This window comes from Dama dama, chromosome 10, assembly GCF_033118175.1.
Source record: "Dama dama isolate Ldn47 chromosome 10, ASM3311817v1, whole genome shotgun sequence".
NCBI lineage: Eukaryota > Metazoa > Chordata > Mammalia > Artiodactyla > Cervidae > Dama > Dama dama.
In genome coordinates, this window is record NC_083690.1 from 20266177 (window position 1) to 20280170 (window position 13994).

At 35.0% G+C, this 13994-nt stretch overlaps 1 protein-coding gene across 1 annotated transcript in view; it reads left to right on the forward strand.

The window, feature by feature from the left end:
- The window catches only part of LOC133063214 (phospholipid-transporting ATPase ABCA3-like), a 255333-nt gene that overhangs the window by 54385 nt on the left and 186954 nt on the right, over nt 1-13994 (forward strand). Inside the window, exon 7 of the mRNA XM_061152337.1 lies at nt 8541-8722. Within this exon, the coding sequence (XP_061008320.1) occupies nt 8541-8722 (182 nt within the window). The remainder of the gene's footprint in view (nt 1-8540; nt 8723-13994) is intronic.

Below are 13994 nucleotides of genomic sequence, written 5' to 3' on the forward strand. Positions count from 1 at the left end.
GTAAAAGAGGAGAATGAAAAGACTGGCTTGAAACTCTGTATTAAAAATTATGGCATCCAGTCCCATCACTTCATTGCAAATAGAAGGGGAGAAAGTGGGAGCAGTGACAGATTTTATTTTCTTGGGCTCTAAAATCACTGCAGATGCTCACTGCAGCCATGAAACTAAAATATGCTTGCTCCTTGGAAGGAAAGCTATGAAATTAAAAACCTAGACAGCATATTGGGATTCCCAGGTGGCGCTAGTGATAAAGAACCCTCAATCCCTGGGCTGGGAAGATTCCCTGAAGGAGGACATGACAACCCACTCCAGTATTCTTGTCTGGAGAATCCCATGGACAGAGGAGCTTTGTGGGCTACAGTCCAGGTCGCAAAGAGTTGGACAAGACTGAAGCAATTTAGCACACACACAGGCAGCATATTAAAAAGCAGAGACATCACTTTGCCGACAAAGGTCAGTATAGTCAAAGCTATGGTTTTCCCAGTAGTCATGTACAGATGTGAGAGTTAGACCATAAAGAAGCCTGAGGGCCAAAGAATTGATGCTTTTGAATTGTGCTGTGGAGGACTCTTGAGATTCCCTTGGACTAAAAGAAATCAACTCTGAATATTCATTGGAAGGACTGTTGCTGAAGCTGAAGCTCCAATTCTTTAGCCACCTGATTTGAATAGCCAACTCATTGCAAAATACCCTGACGTTGGGGAATATTGAAGGCAAAAAGAGAAAGGTGATGTGGAGGATAAGATGGTTAGTTAGCATCACTGACTTGATGGGCATGTGTCTGAACAAACTCTGGGAGATAGTTGAGGACAGAGGAGCCTGGCATGCTATAGCCCATGAGGTCACAAAGAGTTGGACGTGACTTAGTGATGGAACAACAAAAATGACAGTGACTAATGATACTGAGCATCTTTTCTTGTGGTTATTGCACATTGGTACAACTTCTTTGGAGAATTATTGCACATTGGTACAACTCCTTTACCATTTTTAAGTCAGTTGTTTATTTTGTTCAGTTGTAAGCATTTTACATATCCTAAATACAAGCCCTTTATTATATATATGATATTTTCATCTATTTTGTAGGTTGTATTTTCACTTTCGTGATAGTACTTTTTCACAGACAAAGGTTTATATTTTTGATCACATTCAATTTATCTCTTCTTTCATTGTTTATGTTTTGGTATTGTCTGTTTGCCATATTGAAAGTAATGAGTATCTGCTCCTGTGTCTTTTGTAACAGTTTTTAAAAAATAGTTTTAGCTATTAGATTGAGTTTTTCAATCTAAGTTACTTTTTTTGCAAGTTGAGTTCAACTTGCATGTGAATATCCAGTCATCTCAACAGTACTAATGGAAAAGAGACTTCGTTCCCAATTTGCCATAGAATTCTTGTCTAAAATAAATTTACCATTACTCACAATTGTATTATATTCTTCTATATATCTATCCTTTGCTAGTACCACACAATTTGGCAGTTTTGAAATTGAGAAGTATAAGTCTTCTAATCTAGTTCTTTATCAAGACTGTTTTGGCTTTGCAAGGTCCTTTGCAATTCTATGTAAATTTTACAGTTTAGCTTTTTTATTTCTGCAAGCAGTGCTATTGATATTTCAAAAATGTTAGAGCCAATAAAGAGATTCAACAAAGTTTCAGGATACAAAGCCAACATACAATAATCAGTGGTATATCTACAAATCAGTAATAAACAATCAAAAAGGAAATGAAGAAAACCATTCCATTTACATTAGAATTAAAAGAATAAAATGCTTATGAATATATTTAAACAAGAAGTGCAACAGGTACATTGACTGTTACAAAACATTGCTGAAAGAAATTAAATAAGACATAGGTAAGTAGGAAAACATCCTGTGTTTAGGTATCGGAAGAGTAGTTTGTTAATACCTGAAAGAGTCTGTAGGTTCAATGCAATAGTGAAAGTGTAAGTTGCTCAGTCGTGTTCCATGCTTTGCAACCCCATGGGCTATACAATCCATGGAATTCTCCAGGCCAGAATACTGGAGTGAGTAGCCTTTGCCTTCTCCACGGGATCTTCCCAACCCAGGGATGGAACCAGGGTCTCCTGCATCGCAGGCGGATATATATGTCTGTATATAGACCCAGCATCAGCATCAGTGTTTTGTCTGATTTTGAAGTGCTTTTTGGTTTTTGGAGGTATTCCTTGGTTTTATTCATTTCCTTTTTTGATTATTTATTACTGATTTGTAGATATACCACTGATTATTTTATGTTGGATTTCTATCCTGAAACTTTGTTGAATGCTTATTAGCGCTAACATTTCTTTTTCTCATAGGATCTTTTGGATTTTCTGTACATAAAATCTGTGAGTAAAGATAGTTTGTTTTCTTCCTATTCAATTTGATTGCCTTTTATTTCTTTATCTTGCCTAATTTTCATGAATATAACATCAAACACAGTGTTGAATAGAAGTGGGAGAGTGGACATGCTTATTTTGTTCTTGATCACTAAGGAAAACTTTCTATCCTTCATCACTGAGTGTGATTTTTAGTTGTGGGTTTTTTTTTAATAGATGATCTTTTATAGGGGACTTTTTTTTATTAAGAAAGTGCCCCGCCCCTTTTTTTTTTACAATTTTGTTGAGATTTTAAACTTTTCAATATTGAAATTGAATTGTTGGATATTATCAAATACTCTTTCTACATCAGTTAAAATAAACATGCCACTTTTTAAATTCTGTTTTTTGTTTTGTAGAAGTATGAGTCACAAAAATATATATTTTGAAAGTGTGCAACAGTACGACTTGATGATTTTATATCCGTACGTGAAATAATCATCATATTCAAGCTAATTAACACATACAACACCATGCGTTGTGCTATGCTTAGTCACTCAGTTTTGTCCAACTCTTTGCGATCCCATGGACAGTAGCCCACCAGGCTCCTCTGTCCATGGGGATTCTCCAGGCAAGAATACTGGAGTGGGTTGCCATGCCCTCCTCCAAGGGATCTTCCCAACCCACGGATTGAACCCAGGTCTCCCACAATGCAGGTGGATTTTTTTTTACCATCTGAGCCACCAGGGAAGCCCATGAATACTGGAGTGGGTAGCCTATCCCTTCTCCAGGGGAACTTCCTGACCCAAGAATTGAACTGGGGTCTCCTGCATTGTAGGCGGAATATTTACCAGCTGAGCTACCATAGTTACTTAGTGTATGTGTGTTAAGAACACACAGAGCGAAAACCACCACAGTATTGTAAAATAATTAGCCTCCAATTAAAATAAATTCATTTAAATTTTAAAATAAATAATTACATTAGGAAAACAAGAACTACCTTCTCAGCAAGTTTCAAGCATATTTAAATTTTTAACTATATTCACTATACTGTACATTAGCTACACAGAATTTATTCATCTTATAGCTGGAAGCTTGAATCCTTTGACAAGCATCTTTCCATTTCCCCCAAAACACAGCCGTTGGCAAATACTGTTAACATTCAAGTGAGATCACACAATATTTCTCTTTCTGTGTCTGACTTATTTAACTTAATATAATGTATCCTTCAGATTTATCCATGTTGTTGCAAATGGCAAGATTTCTTTATCTTTGTGGCTGAATAATATTTCATTGTGAATATATATACCACATTTTCTTTATTTGTCTATTGATAGTTACTTAGATAGTTTTTATGTCTTGGCTATTTTGAAAAATGCTACAGTGAACATAGAAGTGCAGATACCTCTTAAAAGTCCTGTTTTCTTTTTCTGTATATATATATATATATACATATATATATATATATATATGTATGTATGTATGTACATGTATATACTTAGTTGGATTGCTGGAACATATGTTTTAAATTTTTGAGAAACTTTATACTATTATTCATAGTGGCTATACCAGTTTGTATTCCCACTAACAGTGCACCATGGTCAAGAAAATAATATTTAGGAAAGAAATGTTATTTTAACATAAACAGTAAAATGGACTAAAATGGATAGTGTGTCTACATTAAAATAAGTTCAAGTTCAGTTTATGTATCCTGATATAATTAAATCATATAAGTAGGAACTAATAGTTTCATATATATTTCCATTGTTTTACTTTGAGTTATTTAGGATAATTATATATAAGAGCATATAATACAATATACTGAGTCTGCTTCTCTGACATAATTACCTATTAAAAGGGCTCACTCAGCAAGTAGTTTTCACCAATAGAATAGTCTAAAGCTGCCTCCAAATTAAACACTGTAGGAGTTTTCAAGGAAATTGTTAGTATGAATGAAGAAACAGCATATACCATGTTTCTCTTGTATTTGACTACACATTTAACCAGCACATTAAAATGTTTACATATAACTCAAAAATACAAAAACAAACAACTTCAAACCACCATATGACACACAGATCTAACAAAGTATATGTGGTCAGAGATTCCGTAAAATATTTAAAGATGGACTTACTTTCCTTTTATGGAAAATGTAGAAAGTGTTCTGAAAGGCCATTGTTTTCAGAGGCTGTTGTTCAATGTATACATTTAAGATATAATATTATAGTGTTATAATAAGAAATCCCGTATTAAGATCAATTCAAATTGGATTTCACATTAGTAAATGCTTTTACAAATGCTTTGACAATGTTATAGAAAGTGCATCTTTTTACTTTCCATTTCTATGCAATGTAATTATTTGGTGTTTATACAGTTAAAAATTAAAAGCAGCCAAATATTAAACAACATACATATTAAAATTTGGGGTTGTAGTTTGTATTTTAAAATTAACAGCTTCCTATTGTTTGCTTCAAGCTCTAATAACAGCATAAAAAGAGGCACATTCAAAATACTGATTTACTTTGATAGTGAAGGATTGTTCTTTGAAGATTAATGAAAGTAGCTGCTGCTGCTAAGTCACATCAGTTGTGTCCAACTCTGTGCGATCCCATAGACTGCAGCCTACCAGGCTCCTCTGTCCCTGGGATTCTCCAGGCAAGAATACTGGAGTGGGTTTCTACTTCCTTCTCCAATGCATGAAAGTGAAAAGTGAAGTCCCTCAGTCATGTCCAACTCTTCGCAACCCCATGGACTGTAGCCTACCAGGCTCCTCCATCCATGGGATTTTCCAGGCAAGAGTACTGGAGTGGGTTGCCATTGTCTTCTCCAATGAAAGTAGACATGATCCATTAAGTTGAAGTGTACTATTTAAAATACTCAATAGTTTACATAAAATTGTAAAATATATTTTTGTTATTTTATTTTTTCTCTACTGTCTCTTCTTTGTGGAGCATGGGCCTTCTCTAGTTGCAGAGCACAGGCTCTAGAGCATGGGGGCTTCAACAATTGTGGCAAGTGGGCTCACGTCCTCCCCGCCACACCCCGCAAAACCGGTGTACCTGCATAGTATGGCAGATTCTTAACTACTGGACCGCCAGGAAAGTCTTAAAATATATTTTTTTAAAGAGCTAAACAGCTGTCTTCACTGATAGCAATGCTATCATTGCTAACCTACTTGATGATGATTTGAAACAAAACAAATGCCCATAAGGAAAAAATGCTGTAGTTATTTTTATCTAAATTTACTTTTAGTCCATGGTCTAGTAGCATTTTCCTCTTAATACAATACTCCTTTTCTATAAGGCAGTTCCCGGGAGCTAGACTGCTCTAGGTAATGAGAGAGTTAAGGTAAAGAGTAATTGCTTGCTGTTTAAATAGATAGTAACTTTTTGCTCTGGTTTAGTAAGCTAGTCTAATCAGTTATATATAAAAAGGGACAAGGCGAGGGTGGGATGTTTCGAGAGAACAGCATCGAAACATATATATTATCTATAGTGAAACAGATCACCAGTCCAGGTGGGATGCATGAGACAAGTGCTCGGGCCTGGTGCACTGGGAAAATCCAGAGCGATCGGGTAGAGAGGGAGGTGGGAGAGGGGATCGGGATGGGGAATACATGTAACTCCATGGCTGATTCATGTCAATGCATGACAAAGCCCACTACAATATTGTAAGGTAATTAGCCTCCAACTAATAAAAATAAATGAAAAAAAAAAGAAAGAACTAAACATAATATCTAGTACATGATAAGCTCTCAAATGTTATCTTGTATGATTATCCATCTTGGAAATTAATATATTTAATCATGTTGAAATAAAAAATTTTGGCTTTTATCTTAAAAAAATAAAAAGGGGCAATTCTTTAAAAGGTTCTAATTTATTATCTGCAATCTTTGGAAATTAATAGTATGAAACTAAAAAAATTAGCAAATGTATTGAAATCTGTGTACAAATTACTTCTAATTTCAAGCTCTCATGTGATAGTGTTCTTTTTTTTAAAGTGGCTCCAAAGATAGTTAAATACAATTTTATTTTTTTTAAAGGAAACTGCTCATTTTAAATCACATCTGCATCATACCTTGATTTCATACTAGTTTATTTAACAGGTCTTAGTCATGGACTTTTCCAAGATGAGATTTTATATTTCCCTCCCTTAGCTCCTGGTTGTCAGAAAACCCATGTTTTCCTTTATTGAAGGAGTTTGGTCCTGCTGATGTCAGTGTTTGTCTAATATTTCCCCCCATCTTTATTTTTAGGAGGCATTTCCTCTGGTTTGCTCTCTTCATCTTCTTTAAAAGCTGCTGCTACTGAAAGGATTTATTGGAGCAAAAGTGGAAACAGCTTTGTTAGTTCAGACATACTTGATACAAGTCTCATAAACAAGTTAATGCTTTCTGTTGTCTGACTACCAAATCCAAACTTGCAGATCTTTATAAGCATTGTTGAGAAATGAAGTTTCTCCTTCAGCTCATTGCTTCTCAGCACCTCTCAACTGGCACTTTGTCCCATTACTCCAGAGGCTTTAGCTAGCTGTGGGTTCTCAGGCTTTTCTCCCTCCTTCCTGCCCATCGTTTTCCCCACCACAGCCATGCCAAGGACTCTAGCATTTCTTTTTGATTCTTTCTTATCCATCTCTCTGCATTATCAGTCTATTCTTGCATGCTGTGTACTTTTTCCATTAAAGGCCTTATCATGTTAATCATGATTTTAAATAGTCCTGGTTTGTTTATTAATTAATTTTAATCAGAGGCTAATTACTTTACAAAATTGTAGTGGTTTTTGCCATACATTGACATGAATCAGCCATGGGTGTACATGTGTTCCCCATCCTGGACCCCCCTCCCAACTCCCTCCTCATCCCATCTCTCAGGGTCATCCCAGTGCATCAGCCCTGAGCACCCTGTCTCATGCATTGAACCTGGACTGGCGATCTGTTTCACATATGATAATATACATGTTTCAATGCTATAATAGACCTGGTTTAATATTTCCAACATTTTGCATGTCAGAGTCTGATTCTGATGCTGCTTTAGTTTCTTCAAACCGTGTTTTTTTCCCTTTAGAATGCTGTGTAAATTTTTGTTAAAATGTGTACATGAGGGTCTAGGGAAAAGGAAATATAGTAAACAGGACATTAGTGACGTAGAGGTAAGGTGTAGTGGGGAGAGAAAGGATTCCATAGTACTATGATTGGGCTATAGTCTTTCGATAAGCTTATGTTGCTGATCTATGAAATCATCAGTGCTTCTTGGTTTTTTCCTCTTTAGAAGAGACAAGATGATTAGAGCAGGTTGGAATTTTCCTTCCCCTAGGTAGGTTATGCTCTGGTAAAATACTTTCTCATGAATCAGGCCTAATTAAGAATAGAATGCTCTGGCACATTTCAAAATGGTTCCTTCTTCCCTTCTTCCATAATTCCTGGAAGCATGAGGGGAATTTTCTCCTATATTTGCTGTGAGAAACTGATAAGGATCTTGGAGGTAAATTGACAAAAACATGAATTCACAAGTTCCTTATGACTTGAACACCCCTGGACTTTTTAATTCTTTAGACTTGTCCTAGAAAGGCCCCAGCAATTTGTTAACTATAGTTTAGGATTTTCTACTCTAGTACTGGATCTTTTAGAGATTCTGTTTTTTACTCCATTAAATTATATTCTCTGTATTTGCCTATCTCCCTTTCCAGTTTTAGGGACAATGTATTGCCCTGTGACCTCACTTATCTGATTGATCTAAGAAGAGTTATAGACTTTTCAGTTCAGCTTCCTACTTGTTAGAATGGAGTGGTGACTTTTAAGTTCTTTTTGCAAACCAGAAACTGGAATATTTTTTTATACTGATGAATACCTTTCCAATTTTATATACCCTGCTGGTTATTTTGATGGAAATCAGCATGAGAGAGAATGGAGAGATAGGACCACCATCTTAAGCAATAGGTCTGCTTATTGCTTTGAGTCTTATTTTACGGACTTCTGATGATTGCTTGTTTTTGTTTCAGTCACCTACCAACATTTTAATCGACATGTCTGGCTCTCGGCAGAGACCCCTTTCACTATTACTTCATTATCTCTTTGAGCAACCTAAAATTTAAAGTATCAGAAAGTAGTAAGTAGTATCTATAGCTAGAGAACATCAGTGCACTTTTCTTCATTGTTTAATTATAAAGCTGATAGGTAATTTTGTTTTAATCACATTTGGGCACCTGAACTAACTATTTCCTATTATATTTCAGAGGACGGTGCTAAGTGGAATAACTTCTTGTCACAAGTGAGTCCAGATGATGAACTCACTCTTGCTCAAATTATGGGAATGCTTTTATTTGATGCCTTCTTATATGGCCTTCTGACCTGGTATATAGATGCTGTCTTTCCAGGAAAGTATGGTGTGCCCAAGCCATGGTATTTCTTTATGCAAGTAAGTTCTAATTATTTCTGTTATTGAGAGAAACTCCAGTTCTTATATACTGAGTTTGTTGAAGAGTGAAAATTATTTAATTTTAACATCCTCCACACAGTCTTATGACACTAATACAGCTTTAATTCCTTCTCAACTAAAACCATTATGAGTTAACTTTGTAACATGTATAATAGAATTAAATGGTTTTCTATTAAAAATCTGTATCTGAAGGAATGTGTGGTAAGGTCCTTAAGACCTTAGTGAGGAGATTATAAATTATGTCAGATATCTGGTTACCATTATATGCTTTTTTCCTACTATTAGTCCAAATTACTTAGAATTAAAGCCATAGCCACTGATGCAAAGAACTGACTCATTTGAAAAGACTCTGATGTTGGGAATGATTGAAGGCAGGAGGAGAAGGGGATGACAGAGGATGAGATGATTGGACGGCATCGCCGACTCAATGGAGAAGAGTTCGAGTAAACTCCGGGAGTTGGTGATGGACAGGAAGCCTGGCATACTGCAGTCCATGGGGTCGCAAAAAGTCATACACGACTGAGCGACTGAACTGAACTGAACTGAAAGCCATAGAAAAATGGGGAACATTTCTATCTGTCCTCCATCTTCAGTCCTCTTCTTTATCAGTCTGTGGTTTAAAGCAAGTGATTCTCAGAACACCTCTGCATTTTTTTCTTTTTTTTAATTTATTCAATTGGAGGATAATTACAATATTGTGGTGGTTTTTGCCATATCAACATGAATCAACCACGGGTACACGTGTGTTCTCCCATCCTGAACCTCACTCCCACCTCCCTCCCTACCCTGTCCCTCTGGGTTGTCCCAGAGCACCAGCTTTGAATGCCCTGCTTCATGTATCTGCACTTTTAAAAATTATTGAGCTCCCCAAGGAACTTCAGGTTCAATTACATCTATTAGTATTTATCATATTTGGAAATTAAAACTGAAGAATTTAGAAAATATTTATCAATTTATTTAAATATATCACCGATAAACCCATTATATATTGAACTTTGTAACATATTGGTGGAAAAAACTATTTTCAAAATTAAAAAAAATTAGTGAGAATAGTGTCATGTTTTATATTTTTCAAGTATCTTTCATGTTTGCTTAATTGAAGATAACTGGATTCTCATTGGATAGTGAGTATCTGACTCTGCATTCAATCTGTTGCATTATTGTTTTGTTTAAAATATTTGAAAAAAAATGCAGCCTTACATAGGCATGGAGTTTTTGAAAGTTGGCATATTTTGGAAGCTTTAAGTTTATGTATGGTTGTTCACTAAAACTTAACTGATGATCATTTACTAGCTATTGATTAAAGTTTGGAATCTGAAAACATATTACTGAACATTTCTTAATCTGTTAAAATAATATCCATCAGTATATCTTTCAAATTGAATAAATATTTAACCAAGCATAAATTTGTCATAATTTATCTTGATTATTTGGAAAAGATTCATTCACTAATACATATCTTCTAAGTGATGACACATTTCTTTATTACATCATCAAAAGTTCACCTTTATTAGTATGAATATGAGTCATCAAGGTATTTTGCCAAAATTGGAAATATGTTACACAAGAGTGGATAAAAATTTTAAAAAATTTAACTTTTCAACAGAAACCTCAATTTTTTTCATTGGTGATAAATATTGTCAGTTCTTTTTCTTGAAATGAAGCACTGCTTTGTTAATTTGTAAGAAAGATGTCTGTTAGATAGCCAAGTCTTGATTAACTATAATTTTTATGTCTATTATCCTCTCAGGTAAAAATGCCTTTCTATTTTAAAAAGTGGCTAGTTTACCCCACAGCACAATGAGAAATAATTTAGGGCTCCCCTTATATTTTGATCTGCTACAGAAATGCATTGTGCATATTTCTCCTTTCATTACACAGAATAATAAAAATTCATATTCAGGGAGTAAGACTTAGAAAATTACTTTTACTCCTTCCTCAATGATGCAATTAAATTAAACAATTGTTTTTACTGTGTTTGTCTAGTTGTGAAAAATTACATTTAGTACAGTTTTATACTACCATTTAAGTCATCACAATTTTTCTCAATATTGTTTTTACACCATCAATAAAAATACCAACAGTGTAAACAGGGAAATAATCTATTTTACTTTATATTTGTTTTACTTTTTATGGAGTTATAATTAATGTATAATATTATATAAATTTCAGATATACAACATAGTGATTCACAGTTTTAGAGGTTATACTCCATTTATAGTTATAGAATATTGGTCTTATTCCCTATGCTACACAATATATCTTGTAGATTGTTTTATAACCTAAAGGTGTGTTCCACTTATTCCCCTGCCCCTATATTGCCCCTTTCCACTTGCCTTTACCCACTAGTAACCACTAGCTTGTTCTCTATATTTGTGAGTCTGCTTCTTTTATGTTATATTCACTAGTTTGTTGTATTTTTTATAGTCCACATATAAGTGATATCATAGAGTGTTTATATTTCTCTTTCTGACTTGTTTCACTTAACATAGTGTCCTCCAAGTCCGTTAGTATTGATACAAATGACAAACTTTCATATTCATATATATGTTTATATATAGGAATACTTTAGGGCTTCTCTGATAGCTCAGCTGGTAAAGAATCTGCCTGCAATGCAGGAGACCCCAGTTCAATTCCTGAGTTGGGAAGATTCCCTGGAGAAGGGATAGGCTACCCACTCCAGTGTTCTTGGGCTTCCCTTGTTGCTCAGCTGGTAAAGAATCTGCCTGCAATGCAGTAGACCTGGGTTCAGTCCTGGAGTTGGGGAGATCCCCTGGAGAAGGGAAAGGCTACCCACTCCAGTATTCTGGCCTGGAGAATTCCATGGACAGTCCCTGGGGTCACAAAGAGTCGGACACAACTGAGCGACTTTCACTTCACTATCTATACCTTATCCATCATGTTGATGAATACTTAGGTTGTTTCCATATCTTGGCATTTGCAAATCATGCTGTTATGAACATTGGCGGGGGGTGTGTGTGCATGTATATTTTCAAATTAGTGCTTTTCTTTTGTGGGGATATATACCCAGGAGTGGAATGCTGGGTTGTAGTTAGTTGTATTTTTAGTTTTGGGAGAAACCTTTATAGTGTTTTCCATAGTGGCTGCACCAAGTTACATTCCTACCAACAGAATAGGAAGGTTCCCTTTTCTCCACATTCTTACCAACATTTGTTATTTGTGTTCTTTTTAATGATAGCTATTCTGGTCGTAAAGAGTCAGACATGACTGAACTGAACTGATTCTGACAGATGTAAGGTGGTACCTCATTGTGGTTCTGGTTTGCATTTCCCTGATGATTAACAATGTTGAACATCTTTTCATGTGCCTGTTGGCCATCTGTATATCTTATATGAAAAACTGTATCCAGTTCTTCTGCCCATTTTTTGGGGGGCTACTTGTTTTTCTGATGTTGAGTAATATGAGCTGGCTTTTTTTGGGGGGGAGGATATTAACCCTTTATTAGTTACATCATTTGCAAGTATTTTCTCCCATTCAGTGGGTTGTCTTTTTGCTTTGTTGATAGTTTCCTTTGCTCTACAAAAATTTTTAAGTGATTATGTCCCACTTGTTTACTGTTGCTTTTGTTTCTTCTGGCTTGGGAAAGAGATCCAAAAAATATTGTTATCATTTATGTTAGAGTGTTCTTCCTGTGTTTTCTACTAGGCGTTTTATGGTTTCCAGTCTTATATTTAGGTATTTAATCCATTTTGAGTTTTTTTTTGTATATAGTGTTAGAAAGCATTCTAATCTCATGTATTTTATGTATACATGAGTTTTCCCAGTACCATTTATTGAAGAGACTTCTCTCTAGTACAGTCTTAACCTCCTTTGTCATAGATTAATTGACCATAACTGTGTGGGTTTATTTCTAGGCTCTCTTTTCTGTTTGATTGATTTATATGGCTGTTTTTGTGTCAGTACTATACTGTCTTGATAACTGTAGTTTCGTGGCATAGTCTAAAGTGAGGGAATATGATAGTTCTAGCTCTGTTCTTTCTCAAATTGTATTAGCTCTTTGGGGTTTTTGTGTTTCTATACAGATTTGAAATTTATTTTTCTAGTTTTGTGAAAAATGTCATTGGTATTTTAATAGAGATTCCATTGGATCTGTACATTGCCCTGGGGAGTATGGTCATTTTAAAAATATTAATTCTTCTAACTCATGAACAAAGGATATCTTTCCATTTATTTGTGTTGTTTTTAATCTTTTAATGGTATATTATAGTTTTATTAGGATAGATCTTTTACCTCCTTACATTAGTTTATTCCTAGGTACTTTATTGTCTTTGATGCAGCTGTAAATGGGTTGATTTTCTTAATTTATTTTTCTGAGCATTGATTGCAACAGGTTTCTATATGCTAGTTTTGTAACAGGCAACTTTACATAATTTATTAATGAGCCTTAGTAGCTTTCTGATAGCAACTTTAGGAATTTTCTATGTATAGTATGTAATCTGAAAATAGTGAATTTTCTTTCTTTTCAACTTGTATTCTTTTCATTTCTTTTTATTCTCTGATTGCTGTGGCTTGGACTTTCAATACTACGTAGAATAAAAGTGGTTATAGTGGAATCCTTGTCTTGTTCCTGCTTTCAGCTTTTCATTGTTGAGTATGATGTCAGCTTTTTATATATGGCCTGGATTATTGTTGAGATATGTTGCCTCTATACCCATTTTCTAGAGAGTTTTTTTTTTTATGATAAATGGAATTCTAATTTTGTCAAAATATTTTCTCCATTTATTGAGATTATATGTTTTTTCTTTTTCAGTTTGTTAATGGAGTATATCGTATCGATTGATATGTGGAAATAGAACCATACCTACGTCCCTAGGATAAATCCCACTTGATCATTGTGTATAATCTTTTTAATGTATGGTTAGCTTCAGGGTCTGGGAGGATGGGAAATTGAGGAGGTGGTGGCTAAAACCATCAACTAGATAGAAGTAACGTTGTTGTTCAGTTGCTAAGTTGTATCTGACTCTTTGTGACCCCATGCACTGCAGCACACCAGTTTGCTCAAATTCATGTCCATTGAGTCGGTGATGCCATCTAACCTTCTCATCCTCTACTGCCCCCTTCTCCTTTTGCCTTCAACCTTTTTCAGCATCAGGGTCTTTTCTAATGAGTTGGCTCTTTGCGTCAGGTGGCCAAAGTATTGGAGCTTCAGCTTCAGCAACGTTGGGTGCACAGACGTTTAAAATTATTATATCTTCTTTGATCGATTTCTTGATCACTATGTAGTATCTTT